This window comes from Hetaerina americana, unplaced genomic scaffold, assembly GCF_022747635.1.
Source record: "Hetaerina americana unplaced genomic scaffold, ioHetAmer1.1.p SCAF_2, whole genome shotgun sequence".
NCBI classification, from domain to species: domain Eukaryota; kingdom Metazoa; phylum Arthropoda; class Insecta; order Odonata; family Calopterygidae; genus Hetaerina; species Hetaerina americana.
In genome coordinates, this window is record NW_027286763.1 from 78,673,586 (window position 1) to 78,693,207 (window position 19,622).

The 19,622-nt window shown below is 34.1% G+C and overlaps 1 protein-coding gene across 4 annotated transcripts in view; it reads right to left on the reverse strand.

Moving 5' to 3' along the window:
• Nucleotides 1–19,622, reverse strand: part of Fas3 (fasciclin 3) — a 194,082-nt gene that overhangs the window by 27,358 nt on the left and 147,102 nt on the right. For 2 of the 4 annotated variants that reach the window (XM_071585417.1, XM_071585415.1), the window contains exon 8: nt 11,587–18,208. The exons of the other annotated variants lie outside the window; for them this stretch is intronic. In XM_071585417.1, the coding sequence (XP_071441518.1) occupies nt 17,937–18,208 (272 nt within the window). In that variant the 3' untranslated portion in view covers nt 11,587–17,936. Of the gene's footprint in view, nt 1–11,586; nt 18,209–19,622 lie in introns of those variants that run through there. 4 annotated transcript variants of the gene reach the window in all.

Below are 19,622 nucleotides of genomic sequence, written 5' to 3' on the forward strand. Positions count from 1 at the left end.
CATCCAGTCTTCCATCCCCCACTCGCACCTGAGCAGTCTAAGACTTGTACAGGTTGCAGATTAACCTCCTGTACCTCCAATCTATTCCTATATTCTGCAATATTTTCATTAGTTTTTTCCAATTCATTCCAACAAATTTCTTTTCGAAATCCATGAACCAGGCAAATACGTCCTGATTATATTTTATATTCCTCTCTAATAATGAGCTCATAACTGCAATGGCATCACACGTGCATCTCCCCTACCTGAACTCAAAGTGATCATCCCCTAAGTAATCATTTGCCCTGCTTTCTTTCCTTTTGTTAATGACCCTAATAATTACTTTAGCTGTGTGTGAAATCAAACTTATTGTATCCCCATGGCCTTATTATATTTCATTTCCCTTAAAGCTCTTTCTAAGTCTAACCTTGCTGACCTAAGTTCTTTATAAACAGTTCTTCTATATATTCCTGACATCTCTCTTGGATCTTTTTTGTTTCTACTTTCCGAATTATCTCTAACTTTTAACACAGGCTTTCCCTTCTTACTTCCCGATAGTGTTTTAACCTTCTTGTTTGGGACACCAATTTCATCCTTCCTCCGCAAACTTTCCATATCCTCGCACTGCATCTTCCAGCATTCTTCTTTTGCTCTATTTATTACACATCTCATTACACATTCATGAATTAAAGTTTAAATTGCTACTTCATGCACCCTATTCACCAGATTTAGCCGCCTTGGATTATTTTCTGTTTGCAAACTTGAAAAAATGGCTCGGTGGTCAAAGATTTTCCAACCGTGAAGAAGTGATGTCGGCAGTTAATGGCTATTTTGAGGAGCAAGACAGTTATTATTAGAAAAAGGATATCAAGCTTATTCAACATCGCTGGGAAGTGTATAGAGCTGATTGAAGATTATATTGAAAAATAAATACATTTTATTCCAAAATGTTTTTTTGTTTTCTTTGTTGGGTCAAGTACTTCTGGGATTACCCTCATATACCATATTCTCCTTCTAAGTCTAACCTTGATGGCCTAAGTTCTTTACCATTAAGTGCTTCTACATAATACTTCCATCTCTCTTGGATCTTTTCTGTGACAACTATTATCTTACCTGACTAATCTCTAACTTTTAGCACAGATCTTCCATTCTCACTTCCCGATAGTGATTTAACCTTGCTGTATATCGCACCAATTTCACCCTTTCTCTGCAGACTTTCCATCTTCCACCATGCTTCTTTTGCTTTATTTGTTGCCCATCTCAAATCATTATTTAATTTTTTGTACTTCCTTCTCCCTAACTCTGTATTTACATTATTCCTTTTTTCATTCTCTAATCTATCTTTCTAACCATCTCATCTATGATCCAAGGTTTCCTTGTCCTTTTTCTATTAAGAGTTCTTACAGTTTCTTTTGGGTTGCCAGATAGAGGGCGCCAAAGTAAAGTAGATGCCAGACTAAGAGTATCCCTAATCGAATAGTTCAGCCACTGAACCGATGTTGTGAATGTTCTCATTATTAAAGCTCAGAAATCTACACTGAAGTTGGATGAAAAAGATATTGTGAACACATTCAAAAAGAAGAAGTTTCTGGTTTTAATGAATGTTTTCCACCCCAGGCTAGAGGGTTACTAGATTGTGGCATGATTGTAAACCTGTTTGGAATAATGATGCTTGTGGTGTTATTGAATCTGTTAATGGTGCAATGATGACTATCTTGCAATGAATTGTTACCATGAAGTTTCCTATTCCAGAGTATTGAGTGCCTGCTGTGACAAGAAATCAATTCTTCTTGTTCATTTAATAAAAATGCCCGGGAATGAAAATCCATTCTCATGGAGTAAGAGGAGGATTGGTGGATATCAATTGGTTAAGAAATGCATTGATTGTGGCAAACTTTTAAATAATAGTCTAAATACAGTAGAGCCTATAGTTTTCCACCATTTTTACATGAAAACTGTTTGTCTCATTGTTATTTTCCTTTATTTCAGTTATTCCTGGTTTGAAGACAGACAAATTAGGCAAAATGCTGTACTTTGTTTGATTTTTGGCCCAGAGATAATGGTATATTAAATATGATGCAGAAATAATGACCTTGATTTGTAAAAAAATAGAGACGTGAAGTAGCCACATATGTTTTTAAGGTTCTAAAAATTCTTTGGAAATAACTTTGTAGTTGATAAATGATAATTGAAAAAAATGAATGTACTACTTTCACGCAGTGTATCTACTTAGTTGCTTTAGCCCTGATGGTTGGTGACTTAACTCCTAAACCTTAAAAATTTGCTCATGTTTGGGGGAACATAATAATCTGCAAGGTCAAAATTTCCTGTGAATTTTCACCCATGAGATGCCTTTCTAGAACCTAAAACCTGAATAATTGCTTAAAATATTTCTAATACCAGCCACCCTGAAATCAAGCACGTCTACTATGCTGGACAAAGAATAGTCATCCAAAAACTGACAATAATTGATAGCTTCAATGACAGGTAACAGAGTTGAACCACTTAAACATCTCATTTGAAAATTATGTAACGCCAAGACTATTGGCAGGAGAAAACATATTTTAGACATAAGATACAAGCAAACCTGGATTTAAGAGCTAAACAGAAATAAAAACCTCATATTTCTGCTACTAATTTTCACAATAGTATTCTTAATGGACAAACAAACACATTTGGATGCTTAGGATTCATAAAGGTGATAATATGCTAGTCATGGCAACAATCATTAAACTATATTACAATCAAAATCACAACACCGAACAAGAAATATTGAAATAGAACTAGTTGAGAGAAAAGAGAATGGAAGACATAGCCTAAGTAGAAGCTCATTTCCAATAGTAATCATACTGACCAAGTAATTACTTTTTTAATCTTGACCTGAAATTCATTGATTTCTTTAGGAAATGGGAGCGCTTATAATAAATAATGTTGTGAGTTAAGTATCCTCTCCTTTTTTACCTTTTACCCCTTTTACCTACCTCATTATCCTTTTTTACCTTTTACCCCTTCTTGACTTGTGGCGCTAGCCAATTAATTTCAATTTTACTTTGTTTAGAAAGGTAAACTGTTTACGGCTATTGGAGTTTCACATTTATTATATATTACTAGCCGTAAGAGCTCATTTCTATCAATACTACCTAATTATGTCTTATAATTTTCTTTTGGAGAACAAATACTCTTTTTAGCATACATGGGGGAAAACCTCAAGAGCAGTTTCATGTGTTGCTTTTGACAGAAAATTGGAATGGTATGTGACTTTTTGAATATCCATTAATACTAAATCTAATAAATGTTACACTGTAAACAGCAGAGCTAAACTTTGAATACAAGCTAGACAGCTATGGCTAGGCTAATTGCCAGATTGATCTGTGATTTACCCCAAATTTCAGAACAGGTAACTGGAAGCTTTGATGAATTAACTAAGTTCACTGAGGGATTACCTGAGTAGGAATATCATTGAATAGCAACATCCGCGTTTTATTGCAATATAATATAAAATTATTAATTGAAGACCATTTTAACACAGTACTGAGAAATAACTTTTCTGCTTTAAATAAACAGTTTTTGCTGAAACAGTAATATTGGTGTCATCAGCAAAAATAACTGCGGGTGCCTCCAGATTTTAACAAAACATAAATAATTTAGATAAATCATTTTAATGCAATGAGAACTGCATAAGTCTCAGACTCAAACCCTGAGGAACACCACTTGTGACAGGGTACAGGCCGGAGAAATAATTCCAGTCACTAAGTGCCTAAACGTGTAACTGTTTATTGGTGAGATAAGATTTGATTCAGTCATGAGCAACCCATTGAATTCATACATATCCGCATTTGCTTATAAGTATTCCATGATTAACTGATATCAAATGTATGGATGAAATCAAGGAATAATGCCAATGTAAATTTATTTCCATCTAGAGAATTTGAGATGCCATTTCCATCAATCTTGTAAGTGCATCAGAGGTAGATCAGCATTGCAGATAACCCCATTCATTGCCCCTTAAAGTACAAGGTCTATCCCAAAAGTAGTATGACTTATTTTTTCCCAGATAGACACCGATGGGTGGTGGTTTCTTTGGCTGGGTTCCAGGGAGGGGAGTCTCAGGAAAGGCTGGAAGCCGATGGTAGTTGGCTTCCAGCCATTGTGGAGTGCGAGTCGTTTGTTTGCGAAACCTCAATAACTTGACCTCGTGACTCTCCATCATGAACCAGTTATTGGAACAGCTTTATGCCGTCAAATTTTTCGTAAAACTGGGGAAAACGTGGAAATAGACTCATGAGATGCTCATTACAGCTTATGGTGGTAATGCCATGGGTACATCGGGTGTCTTTGAGTGGCACAAATTGTTTTGCGAGGATAGAGAAGATGCTGAAGAAGCCAAATATTCAGAACGCCCTTCGAACTCAATAAGTGACAAAAATCTTGAAAGAGTGAAGGCTTTGTTGGACAGGGATCACAGATTAAGTGTTCATATGGTTTCTGCTGAACTTGGCATCCCTAAAAGTGATGTGTATCAACTTGTGACTGAAAACATGGGTATGAGAAGGGTGTGCGCGAAGGTGGTGCGGCAAGTGCTCTCGGACAAACGAAAGGAAACTCACACACAGATCTGCAAGAGCTTCCCGATCATGTGAGTGAGGATCCATATATTTTAAACAATGCCCTACCAGACTTCTTCTGCCCCCATTCCCCTGTCTCAAATCCATGCATAAAGAATGTCACTATGGCTTGGTGGAAGTGCTAAAACAGGCCGTGACGAGGGAGCTCAGCAGCATTCTGGGCATTGCCTTGCAGAAGGCATATGAGGCGTGGTAAACCCGCTGGCAGCCGTGTGTGGACACACAAGAGTGCTACGAAGACTTTTGAGTGAATGTATCAATTCTGGCAAATAAATTTTTCATAATTGACTGAGTACTACTACTTTTGGGACAGATCTTGTATTATGCTTACTTAAATATACATTAAATCAATCAAATAAGATTAATTCAAATACTTTTGAAAACTTAAAAACTAGGGGCCTGTCATTTTTTATATCATTACTGTCACTCTTATTTTTAAACATTGGTATGACTTTATTATAGTTATCAGCAATTTACCAGTTAAGATTTTTCAGATCAGATTTCAAATGGACACAAGCTACCAAACGGTCTAGCAACAATTCCCTTACCTCTACTAACAAAACATAACCTGAAATCCAACACTACAATGAGCCCCTTTTTGATTCTGAATACTTTCTTCCTCCCTTCATTCCATCCAGCATGCCTATCCCATTCCTAATCCTTCCTTGTAAACCTAACATTCTCCCTTCTATCAAAGTCTGCAACATTCCATTGTCCATCAGAATGCTCTGCGTTTATCTTTCCCAACTCCTTTTGATGTTTTCAAACAATCGTCTCTCATTCTCCACCCTATGCTTCATTTGCTTTTCTTTCGGTTCATTTCAGCTTTTCTATCCCTATCCACACCCACACTTCAAAAGCCTACAATCTATGTATATTGTCTTGCTTCAACAACCATGTTTCCATGCCAAACAAAACCATTCTCCATATCAGTTTACAGTCTTTTCTTAATATACTTACTAAATGCCCTGTCATCAATTTACTTCTCCTTGTGACAGCTTCTTTGCCTGAAACAATTCTTCATCTTATTTCCTTGCTACATTTACCTTTTGGTCAAAATCATTTCTTATGTAGGTAAACTGTTCTACCTGATCTACCTTATGAACTGACAAACTAAAGTTTGATCATCAGCAAGCCTAACTGATTTTATGAATTGTTAAATGACTTTCATTCCTACCTCCAGTTATTCCCATACCTCTTCAACCATTTCCTCCAAATATATGTTGAACAGCACAGGAATATTGACACCCATCTTACTCTTGTCCTATGCACAAAATGGTTACCTCTCCTCCTCTTCCTAACACTGCCCATCAGGAGTCTACATTCCCCACTCACACCTAAGCAGTCTGAGACATGTACAAGTTGCAGATAAGTCTTCTGTCCCTCCAATCTATTCCTATTTTCTGCAACATTTTCATTAGTTTTTCCCACTTCACTCTATCAAATGCCTTTTTGAAACCAACAAAACAGACAAATACATTCTGATTATAATCTATATTCCTCTCTATTTGTGACTTCATTGCTGTTATGGCATCACACGGGTATGACTTTGTGCAGCCAAAATTTCTGGAAAAGTTCATTAATTAGTAATTAACTCACTGAAAACGTTCATTAAATAGAAAAACTAAGGGTTTAACATATAATCACTACACTACCACTAAAGCTTATGTCTACCAACGATTCCAGGAGTGGAAGACAAGATTAATTTTGGCTGGCATAATGAAACCTATTTTTCATCACATCATCAGTATTTCAACCTTCACATTGGTTTACTACAACCCTCCATTTTTCTCCAATCAGGGCTAATTCCCTCAAACCCTGATAGCTGTTTTACACCCTTCTTAATTTGTCCAATGTATTTATCATTGGGTCTTCCTTGTGAGACCTTCCCTTTCTTTTATTCTTCTAACTAATCCATTGTGACTCAAGGGGTGTCCAATCTATATAGATCTTTGCAATGGAGTTCCCCAAATTGTCTTTTTCTCTCCAGCTTTTCTATGTACTTCCTTGCCCCTCCATTTTTCAATCCATTTAATATTCAGCATTGTGCTTCAAAGGCATCTATTCTTTGTTGTCCATTTTTCCAATGTTCCATTCTTCTAATCAGTAGAATGCTTTGCTTCATATGAACGTTTTGAAGAACCTACTTTCTTGTTTGCAACCTTAGATTTTTTAAATATAGTAGCTGCCTATTTTTCATGAATGCCATTTCTACTTGAGCTATTCTATTAATTATGGAGGATGGGGTTGAGAACAGAAGGATAATGCTTAGATCTCAGAGTCACATGGGTTTATTCGGTGACACAACATGTCCAGAAGTATCAGAAAAGGCATTGCCACATGCTCAGGAATGTAGGAACAACTTAATCTCAGACACCGCACTGCCAACACAATGAAGATTAACAGATGCATATAGAATCAAAGAATTTATTTACAACACATACTTTGCTTGATTTTAGTCTAAATTCTTCTATCTCAAGTTATATTTCTGCCCAGTTAGATGTAGGATTCCCCTCGATCTAATTTCACTCCTAAAATTGTGATGTCTTTAGCTTCTCTCTTCCTTGCACAAGCATTTTATTTTTCTTCTTCTCGAATCTTCTCTTAATCTCGATTATATTCCCAAAGTTCATAGCTTTCAGTGTTGCATGAGGTCCTCTCACCTTTCCGCTATTATGATGATGTCAACTGCAAATCAGAGTATGCTAATTTCTTTGTCATTCACCTTGGCTCCTTTGATGCCCAATTCTAGTGCCTCTTTTAGAAATATATTGAATACTCCTGGCCAGAAGTTTTAACTTTGTGTAACTCCTTTGTTTATTTTGGCTTCTATTTTCCATGTTTTTCATTTGCATGGTTACTACCTGATTCTTGCAGTGGTAATGGATTATTCTCCAGTTGTAATCCATTCAAATTGCTTCTAGTGCCTTGAATAATTTGCCCCATTCAATGCTGCCAAAGGTTTTCTCCAATTCCATGTATGCCACATATATTGGATTGCTCACCTGCATAATTTTTTTGGCCAGTATCCTGAAGCAGAGTGTAACCACTCTTGCTCCTCAGTTTTTCCTAAACTCCAACTGGTTTTCTGTAAGGCTTTCTTCTACCTTTTATTCTATTTTTCAGCTAAATATGTATGTACATAAGTATTTTCAATTCTTGAGACATCAGGCTCAATGTTCTGTGTTCTTTGCATTAATCTGCTTTTGGTTTTTTTGATATTGCAATTATCACACTCTTCTTGAAGTTTTCTGGTAATTCTCCATTGTCAAGTATCTTTGATTATTCCATAGAGGGCATGCTTCTCTTTGATTCCAAGTGCTTGGATTGATTATTAAGTGGTTTGGGCTCTTGGTAGAGATAAGCAATATATTCCTTCCACTTCAATCCAATGGCTTCATCTTTTCTCTGTACCTTTCTGTTAGCATCTTAGTTGTTGCGGGATTTTGTTTTTCTTTCTCCTGGCTAATGAGATTCGCCACCTACCTATCCTATTCCTACCCCTTCCTCACTTGCCTAACATTTTCCTCTCTAGCACAGTCTACAACATCCTATTGCCAATCAAATTGCTCTGCATCCATCTTTCCTGGCTCGTTTGGATTTCTTCCAATAGTTCCCTCCCCTCCCCCACCATATCTCATTTGTTTTCCTATCTGTCCATTTCACCTTCCCTATCCTTCTCCACACCCAAATTCAAAAGCCTCTAATCTATGCCTATCATCTGGATTCAATGACTATGTTTTTGTGCCATCCAAAACTATGCTCCATATCAAAGTTCTGATGAGCCTTTTCTTAACATCCTTACTCAACGTCCCTGTCATCAACTCCCTCCACCTTGTAAAAACATTTTTTTCTAATACAATTATTCACCCTATGTCTCTAGTACTTTGACCATTTTGGTCCAAAACACTTCAGAGATAGGTAAACTGTTCCACATGCTCTAGTTCTTACCCTACTATTATAACATTTAGCTAAGCTTCTCTCTTTGTAGAAAATCGTATTATCTTTCTTTTAACTACATTTCTCTTGTCTCAAACCTATTTCACTGACTTTCCAAAGCACTCTGTAGATGTTGCAAACCCTTGGATGACTGACTTTCTAAACCTTGATCACCGACAACCCTAACTATTTAATTAATTCCCCACCAACTTGCATTCCTAACTCCAGTTCTTCCAAAACCTCTAACCATTTACTCTACATATACATTAAACAGCACAGGTAATGATGGTCTCTCTCCTTTTTCTAATACATTCCATCCAGACTCTCCATCCACCACTTGCACCTGAGCTGTCAGAGACATCTACTGATTACAGATAAGTCTCCTATCCCTCATAATCTACCCCTATTTTTTGCGATACAATCATTAATTCTACACAATTTTCTATGTAAAATGCCTTTTCAAAACAGACAAATACATCCTGATTATATTCAATATTCCTCTATCTTAGCAACCTCATTACCACAATGGCATCATGCATGTCTCTCTCCTCGGTCATCCTCTCAGTAATCATTTGCCCTGCTCTTCATCCTCTAGTTGAGGATCCTGAGAACCACTTAAGCTGCATGAGTAATGAACTTATCCTTCTGTAGTCCTCACATATTGCTGCCTTTCCCGTCTTAAAAATGGGAACTAACCTTTATCTGACAAAATCTTCCAGCCAAATTTCTCCCTTATAAATACTATGAATTAATCCATAAAAACTCCTCCCACATTCTCCTAAACTTTTAAGTACTTCTGTAGGAATATCTGCCCCATGGGCTTACTTGATTTTGATTCCCTTAATGCCCTTCCTATTTCACCAACCAGTAAGCCTGGACCTAAGTTATTCTCTTCTACGTCACATTCTCTATGTCTAATCTCATCGTTCTAATTTCTTTGCTGGACAGTTCCTCTATATATTCTTGCCAACTCTCTTGCATCTTTCTTGTTTCAACTAATATCTTTCCTGACTTATCTTAAATTGTTTGCAACGATTTTCCCTTCTTACTTCCTGATAGGGTTTTAACCTTCCTGTATAGCAGTACATTTTCCAACATGCCTCTTTTGCCCTATTTTTTCAATGCCTCAGTTTATTATTGAACTCTTTATACTTCCTTCTACCTTACTCTTGAGTTTCCCCAGCTTCCAGCCCTCACTCATAATTTTTTCTAAAGCCTGCTGAGTTTTCTTGCTGTTCCTGTTAATGCTTCCAAATTGCATTTCCTACACCGTCTTTCCTATTTTCACTTTCTGAATTAGACACTATACTCCCTTACTACTAAATTTGGATATGAGTTCACATCTGCTTCTGGGAACTGCAAATTTATCACACTGTTCCTAAATCTGTCATTGAACACACCTCAAAACAGTATTTTTATTAATGACCAACCTCTAGATTATGAAGGCCATAGTTGTCAACAATGTCATATTAAACAAGAATGTCTGACTGTCAAAATGTACAACTCATGATCATCGATGGCCTCTATCATCCACACCCTAAGTAAAAACGATTTGCCTGTTCTAGCTACATACTTGACTTGTATTCCAAGAAAATGGCTAATAATGATGTCATTTTGGCAATTTGCAAAATAGAATTTCTTGTTAAGGGAAAAAACCTTAAAGCAAGGCATTCACGCACTACTGAGCATGCATATGTGGACTCCTGGATATCTAACAATGTTCAAAGGTTCTGACTGCTCATGCCTATATCAATTCAGATGCACAATGAAGGCACTAAGTCAGCGGAACCATTGCTTTTGAACTGATGGATTCAGGTTCTACTAAAAGATCTTCAAGCAAGTAGAGTAGTGGAAAATTTTTATTTGACTGGTTGGAGGTTTTGTACAGAGTTGACTAGTAGTGCATTATTTGAATGATAAAAAAGGTTTAATAATGAACACCTTGGTGACTGAAAATTTTGCTCATGACATTTGGTAGGACCCTTGCATATCTGTTCAGAAGTTATACTTTATACCATCCATTATTCTTTTTTTTGCTATTAACTGCCTTTGTGGCTTAGCAATACTTCTGGATCTTTGAACTGAGGGAACTTTCTGATGAAGAGATGTAACCCATTAGTTTAAAATTAAATTATCCATGCTAAGTTCAATGGTAATAATACATAGGATATAATTGTGCTAATGGTAAAAATCTAGGAATTCTGTCATTAATGCCTGTGTAAATTAAGAGTTCATAACCTACATTTTCCATAAAGACTTGTACTTGAACAAATACAATATATTCTTGTAGTCAAGTTTTGGGCAACATATGAATATTCACTATCAGGTAATGTAGGTACATACTAACTACCAGCTCGTTAGACATTTTCCTGAGGCTACATTATGATAAATATTTGTAATATGAGGTCATATTATATGTTTTTTCCTCCTGTGAAATAAGATTATTACTTTTTAATAATTATAATTTAGCTCTATGTAGACTTTTAACTAGTACACCTATGTTGGTCACACACATACAAGTAGGCCAAATCTCTCACAGGCCATCACTTTCAGGTACTTGTGCACAAAGATAAATGTATATAGACATGAGCCCAATGTAAACGTACCACGCTACATAAGAGAAAACATCAAAGGACAACTGAGATGTTGATTTTAAGTGAGGAGTTGAATCAATCACCTTCATTTTAACAAATGCACACATTGCATATTTTTTTTACACCCAACACAATAATACTAGTGGATTTATTTTCTATCTTAGTATAAAGTTCTGTATTTCTTAACTAAAAAATGAAATCCAATGGGCTATTCACCTAACATATATTTGTAGCCATCATAATATATATTTTATAATATATAAGCATGCAGGGCAAGGTAGTAAGTGGGGTAAAATGGAAAATCCCAAATTACTCATCCATAAACAGAGAATGGAATCAGAAATAATTCTCACTCCAACTGGGAAAAGTCATAACCAACTGGAAATAACTGCTCATTAGGTAATATATATTTCATGTGGAATATGATATGCTGCAAGTAATAAACAAGATTAAGTCTTTATGTGATACTTTATTTTGTGTTTTGCCGTCAAGTCAAAATGTTATATCAACTTCAATTTAATATATATATTCATTTTGGATTTATCTGTATATATTTAATTTTGACAAATAATGTGTCTTTTCAACATAACTTATTAAAGAGAATTGTGACTAATACAGAAAAATCAATAATTCAAGACAAACTCAATGACGAATACCACTTGAGTACCTCTATTTAGATCCAAATAGTGTTTCAATATCATACAATAAGTGTAATAAAGACTATAGCACAATTTAACAAGAAACATTTATCACACTTAAGCTTCACAGGACGAGTGGAATGTATGAGATTTTATACAACAAAAATAAATACTTAGTTTTACTATCAAGAATACATTTCACAAATTTTAGCATACAATATCTATTATACTTACTAACCATAATGACAAATAGGAGTTATGAACCATTACCAAAAATCAAGTCTATGTTTTCACAACCAATTTTACAAAAATTTTTCAAATTTTTAATTAATCACCTATACACGAAATAAATCTAATTGTAGATGCAATTAAGTTTAAATATTTGTGTTTCAATATTTAACTGCCTGATTCAATTCACAATTGTGAAATTAAAATGTTCTATGAGCATATAGTTAACATCAGTCATCATAACATGACTATTAAAACTGTCCATCTGTGCATATAACAACTATGGGTGTTATTCTACAATATCTAAAATAATAATTATACAATATATACAGTCTAGATCACCCAACTTTTCTTTTCAGCAGTGATAAAAACCATTGCAAAAAAAACACAATGGTCTCTATACTAATTTGGCCCCATTAAATCATTAACAAGTAATTACCACAGAATTTAAAATTTTCAATGCTGTATATAATGTGTATTGTCCAGACCCAGAATAGATTTTATGCAGAATGTCTAAAATCATATGCTAACAGTCGAGATTATAATTTTGAGAGAAACCTTGAAATTGACATTAATAAGGTAGACAATATGAGACTGTCATTTGTTCTAATTAATGAAATGGTCACATGCATCTTCCTATTAATGGAAATGTTCACTTTGACATTCTTAGCAATTAAATTTTATGACATTATTTTGACTAAAGAGGGCAGACAATACACCTATACACAGATTGATCTGTAGCCTCTCCACACCAATAAAGTAATGTTTAAAACTGATTACTTGACCTATTTGAAGAGTGAATAATTTTCTTTTTAATATTCATATAGATATATATATATATACATACATTCAGTTCAAAACCTAAGTTTTCCTCATCTGAATGGTATGACATCAAAACACATGCTCAGTATGACAAAATAGATGAAGAAATTATACAATATTGCAATTGCTTTTTACTATATTATGCATCATGAGAAGGTATTGATATATAAATGATAGCAAGCAACAGCACTATAGATATAATTAAAATTGAGATTTTTCGAAATACATTAATCCTCCACAACACAGATGTGATTATAATAGGATGTTACTACAAGGGAAACATTAAAAAAATTAATTTTCCATAGTAATATTGGCTTGTAAATTGATTTAATATTTCACACGATTTCTGCAAAATTTTGTGAGAACATGCTGTAAGAATGCCATTACTTTCTGGGCCAATTTTTTTGTTTTCTTTGGCATGAGGTTTGATAGGGTAGGTTAGTTCTCCAAGTTTAAGTACAACAATGCCCATTCCAGATTTATTTCCTACATTTCCCATCAAACAAACAAAAAAATATAAATGGAAATGCATTACCAAACATAAAATTGAAAGAAATTGAAAATAAAAAAAATGTTTGATAATGTTAATAAAATAAAAATGTAATGTTTGAAGTGAACCATGCCAATTGTATGAATTCAATTTTGGAATTGATTTCTATGCAAGAATTTAACAATATATTCATCATATTTTGGGGCTAATATGTATCAATACATTTTCTTCATTGTTCACATTTGGCAGACACCTTTTATAAATAAATGTGTAAAATTATGAAAACTCAGCATTTTCAGTAAAAATAATTTTTGTACCACATAAAAATAATAGGTCATGCCTAGATAATTTGTAATCGCTCCAAAGATTATGATTTTTTTACAGCAATACAAGCTTTATGACGAGGGCAAATGATTTTCACTGATAATATGCAACAAAATGTATTCTAATAGTCATATGAAACTAAGTTTTGCTACATATTATTTGCACAAATTGTATACTAATTACAAAATTGCCTAAAAAAATTGAAATATCAAATTTGGGATGTAAGGACCTAGAAAAATTTTGAACATGGTTTCAAACTTCCATACTGTAGGGGATTACTGTATATTTTGCAAAGAAGCCATGAAATAATATCTACTAATTACAAAACTGAAATTTCAGTGCAGAGAAACTAATAGAAATTATAAAATTATTGATGCTCAGTATTGATGATCATAAAAATAACAAAAGAATCAGTAATTGCCAAGAACTATGCACAATTTGGATTAAATGAATAATAGACATATCGAGATCCTATTTGTCTTTGACATAAATTCCATTTATTTTTATTTAATGCTAGCCAATAGGTTAAATTTCAATATAATACATAAACAGAAATACCTTGATAAAATATTGTACAAAAATAATTTCATAGAAATTTTCAGATAAATTTCACTCAATTTTGTATTTTTATTTCAAGTCCAACAATACTAATTAAAGCATTGGTAAATTACAAAGCAGCATTAAAGTGAAGAGTTAGTTAGCAAGTAAATACTCTTTCTGTTCTAAAATTTCCCAAGAAAATAAAGTCACAACTTACAAATTTCTTACCCATTTATCACTAACCTTTTGGGCTAATTTAAAGGAATGAACAAGTACACCAGATTTGCTTGTGTAATACTTGCACCTTTTTCTCTTGTAAATCATAGCTTGGAAATGTTAATGTGCGTTTTGATCAATTTCATCATAGACACCAATGGTGCATTAAGACAGGGAGTCAGAAGAGAGTTTAAGAACCCACTGTGGCATTTCTTAAGTTCATACACTTGTGAAAGACATTTCAAGGATGCAGAAATGCAGACCGCCCCTCCCCTCAAATATAACAACCAATACACCATTGGGCTTCGGGAAGTATCAGTATTACACACATATCTTAGGGAGTAATGAATGTTCATGAATTGTGATGCATGCTTTTTTTCAAATTACGTAGCACTTTAAATTTAATAGGAAGTCTACTGCTCTGAAAATGCAGGATATAATTAAGTTCCCAAAGAAGCATTTTTTTTTGTTTAAAGCAATTGCAATCATTATCTCCAAAGCAAATTAAACATTTCATGCACAGACACTTGTTAATTCATTTAAAAGCTTCCCCTAACTATAGACAACTGCAAATAATATCATCTGAAAAAATGAGCACAGCTGGCTTAACGATTGGCACAATAGCTTCTGAATACTGAAGTCCTGGGTTCACTTACAGAAGTGGCAGTCATTCAATGAACTTTTTTCTCTAGATCTCATGAGAATTACAATAGTTTACAGTGTGAGCTGGACGCTCAGGAGGTAAAAGTTTTCAAAAATAACATACAGAGGGCAGCATCTTTCTTCACATTCCTGATCTACAGCCTTCTTTTGAGCAAATTTTGGTTTTTAGTGCACATCAAAAATGCTTATATTACAAGTCTATTTAAACAACTAGCTAGTCTTTCCGTCACCCATTTATATTCTTTCGGGAAAGAACTCACATTGAGTATTAATGTTAAGATGGTTATGTAGAACAAAAAACCCTATTTATAAAAAAAAGATGCTACATATTGAGGATTTGGTAAATTTCAACAAAAATTTGGAAAACATGAATGAACTTTGACCTCCGAAATATGTATGATGGGGAAATTATAAGTTGCAAGACTAGCTCAACGATAACTAAAGTTTTTAGTCATAAATGGTACTCTTGTGACATATCTTCATCTATTGCTAGCATATATACACACAGTCTCATTGAAACTTTGTAGATTTATGTAATCCATTACTGGTCGTTAGTGCTGTGAATGAATGCTGTAGCTTAAAAACGTAGTTTTCATTGATGTTCTAAAACTCGTAGAGTTGAAATAGATTAAACTAGCTATTCGTAAGATAAAGAGATTCAATATCAACAAAGAATGTTAAAGGCATACCCACTAATTAAATCCATTAACAAAATAAGGCCATGTGTACATTTGGCTCAAACATCAGTAGATGTCATCATTACATGTACCCTAAATAATGAAATTTAAAGCATAGAAAGAAAAAAATAGAGTGAGATCATAAATGGTGCATCTAGTAAAGAAATGAATGTAACACCTTTTCAAAAGGCTGCTACTTACACAAGTCATCCTCAGAGCAATAAAAGAAAATCAATCTGAGGAGTGTGGAGCCTTTCTCAATTCACCTGGATAGAGCTATTCATGATATTTCTAAAATTTACTCTGCACATCATGGCTGGTAGTGCTTTTAGGAATTTACTGTGACAATACTGGGAGAAGTCACCCCATAGGTTTAGGCTGACCATGGAGGACTTAAACTGCATAACAGGTACAGGTTTATAATTATTCTAAATGACTATTCATAAAATTAGTATGCGGGCATTACACAAGCAAAGATGGGCAACTGGTAAATATTCATATTTACACCCATTTAATAATAATTTATGCCACATGTTTTAAAGATGAAAACATTAGCAAGCATTATCATTATACTCATTAAACATTAGATCTAAAAGTTATTTTATTTTTCAACAATATTTCCATTGCATAATTGTCAATCATAATCAATTAATTTATGAGATAAAAGGTTAAAAATGAGTTTTAATATAAAGTATACATTACTCACAGGTGAAACAATATTGTATATATTTTAGCAAAATAACACACATCCAAGTGAAAACTTCAATACAACTATTTTGATCTATTTAGCGGTGACTCAAAATCTTTGATTCACAACTTTTTAATGAATCTATTATATGGGATTTTGGAAGTCTTAGGAAATTACACAACCTTTTCTCAATAGCTTGCAACTAATGGGTAATTTAAAATAATTACCACTAGAAACTGGAAGACGTAAAAACATACAAAGGTAAAAAAATTCTTCAAAACTGTAAATAAAATGAGTATTTATGAGCTGCGAAATCAACCTGGTTCATTATTATGGGTGTGCCAACTTATAGCACAAAAAAATAACTTTGATGAGTTCACATATCATAATAAGCATTCATTTTAAAAGTAATTACTTCATTATTTCACTAATTTGATCATGAAAATATTACTACAATTCATCACATCACAAAATGGAAAAAAATGTGTAACCTACCCAGTAATTCTTGAGATCTTAAACATGAATGATGATAATTTAAAATTGAACGAGATTCAGGATTAATATCTTTGTTTCTTTTCATTACAATGCTGGACTTGATTCAACAGGGAATATGTCCTATTTCAGACTTGGTCCAACACTAATTTTATTTTAACAGTAATAATGTATATGAGGTTTAAAGATTCTTTTACCATCTCTTGGTATAGTTTTTTTGACATATCTATCACACCAACTTGCTTACTATGTAAATAATTTTTTTTAAATTATCTGCATCTTCAATACATCTAACACTTTTCACAGATTCATTCTATAGAATATAATACTTAATTTATTTTATGAGAAAACAATCTCCTACAATCATCTCTTGGATAAATTTTCTGTATTAGTTCTAGCAACTACCAAACTTAGGGCCTGAGCAGAACTGGATAATCTTTAATCCACCACAAACCATCAAAATTGAAAATAAGATGAATGTACATTGTTTTGTACCTATGAAGCAAGAGTTAACCAGAAAGAGGCTGGAAAGCAGGCACCACCAGTTAAATTCTATCTAACCTGAATGAGTACCTGCTGCTACATAGACCTCAATGTGGCCACTTGAAACATGACTTTATGACTGGCCATAATCTCATTTTAGCTGAAATTGTCCAATGACATGAATTTGGATAGATATAAGAATTTCAAACATAGTGTCAAGGATTTTTAAACAATATTGTTATAACACTGAATAGCAATTAATTGGTATTTCAATGAAGTTCCTTTAAAAAAATATAAATACACGAGACACTGTTCAAGAACACTGATTTGGAGCATCAAGCTTCAAATTGTCCAGACTAAACTTTCCCATATTCTAAGATTTTCTCGATTCAAAAGTTTTATGAACCAGCTCTCTATATGTTTCCTACTCAAGTTGGAACAAGGTCTTTAAATGTGATAATAATGAAATTTGAGGGCAAACAATCATATTTCCGTCCCCAATGAAATAAAAACACAAAACAAATCCAGTGATCTATCTTCAGACTGGCGTATCCTTGTCATCTTTTGGCTTCTCTGTTATCGGTTTCAGATCCTCTTGGTTAACAATGCCACCACCACCGCCGTTGACGTACTCCGTGCTGGCACCCAGTGCGCCAGGACCCAAAACGCCACCATCTCCAGCCCCGTCCATGTGCTTCTCTTGATTCCCTTCAAACATGCCATCTTTGCCGAGGGACGCTGAGGTCGCACCCAATGCACCATTCGGATCTATGTGCGCCTGACTACCAGACTGACTGGCTTTCGATCTGGCTGCAAACAAGAATTAACATGGTTGGTTTCTTGGAAAAGGCAAGCCCAAAGATATTTATGTGGATACAAAAAGTCTATTCCTATTATATCATTAAAAAAAAACTTTCAACTTTACCCCTGGGACTGTGGTCAAGTTACCCCTCTGAAAAACAAGTCTTAAACATTGTGTTACCAAAGTGATAGATTTAGAGGGAACAAACAGCATTCATGGCATTCTGTTTGGATAAGGATATGAATGGTAACAATATCACTGGTAGTAGATGGATGGGTTGGGGTGAAAACTGGAAGAAGAGAACCAGTACCCATCCTGGTATGTGGTATGAAATTTGCTCATTGAGAATCCAAGTTTTTTTTATAATCTAGAATATTGTGGTAGGTGTTATTGATGTAATGGGTACAGACAGAGCCTTTTCGTTTAACCATAAACAAACTGAATGACTGACTCTTGTAAAATCCCTGTAGTGGTTCATATACAATGTGTGCATTTTACCAAAGGGATGCCTATTTTCTTGTGCATGTTTGTAAAAATACATCCATGTTTAAAAGTCAGGTAGAATATTTAAAAAATGCACTATTGGTTTCACAAGGTTTTTGGGACAAATAGTTTTTCCTGAATTTATTCCTGAAGTACTTGTTAATATCCCCAGTAATGAAGAAAGTTACAGCCTAATTCAATTTTGACATTGAGTGAATTTTCCTCAAAAGTAGGTGGGATACTCCAAACAAAATTAATTACCTCCACATCACTCCAATAATTTGAATGCTGTGATCTTTTTTTCTCAAAGATGCAGGCTGTTCAATTTCGTTCACTATACTCAAATTTTTTAAGGTGGTTCATATTACAAAGAAGAGTCAATGAATGCATGAAAAACAACTGGCCATGTCTGCTAGCTTTCAAGAAAAATGAGGAAGAGATGTAGTCGACTATAATATAATGATGTAATTCATCCTTCAGGGAACTTGTAAATGTTGGTACAAGCATTACCAAGTTTTCTAGAGAAAAGGATTGAAATGCTTTCTTGTCTACTGCTAACGTGCACTGCAGGTACAACTACTGGAGTACCATGGGAACTCCTGTATCAAATCCTTATAATGGACCATACTCTTTATATTTTTCAAAACTTGCCTGAAAGCTTATCTTTTACTTAAAGTCTTAACAACTCATATTTATTGAGAAAAAGAAAAATGATGGAGATGATAAAACACAGGTAAGAGTGTGCTATGGAGTTACTACGGATAATGTTATCATGCATTGATGAGAATGAAATTAAAAATCAGTTAGCTAGTAATTTCAATTTGGACAAAACTCCTGGTACAGCTTTATATACTTTGTTGGTCCACAAAACCAGTGAGTTGTACAGGTGAACATAATTTATTAAAAATAAAACTACATACGGGTGAAAATCAAGTTACA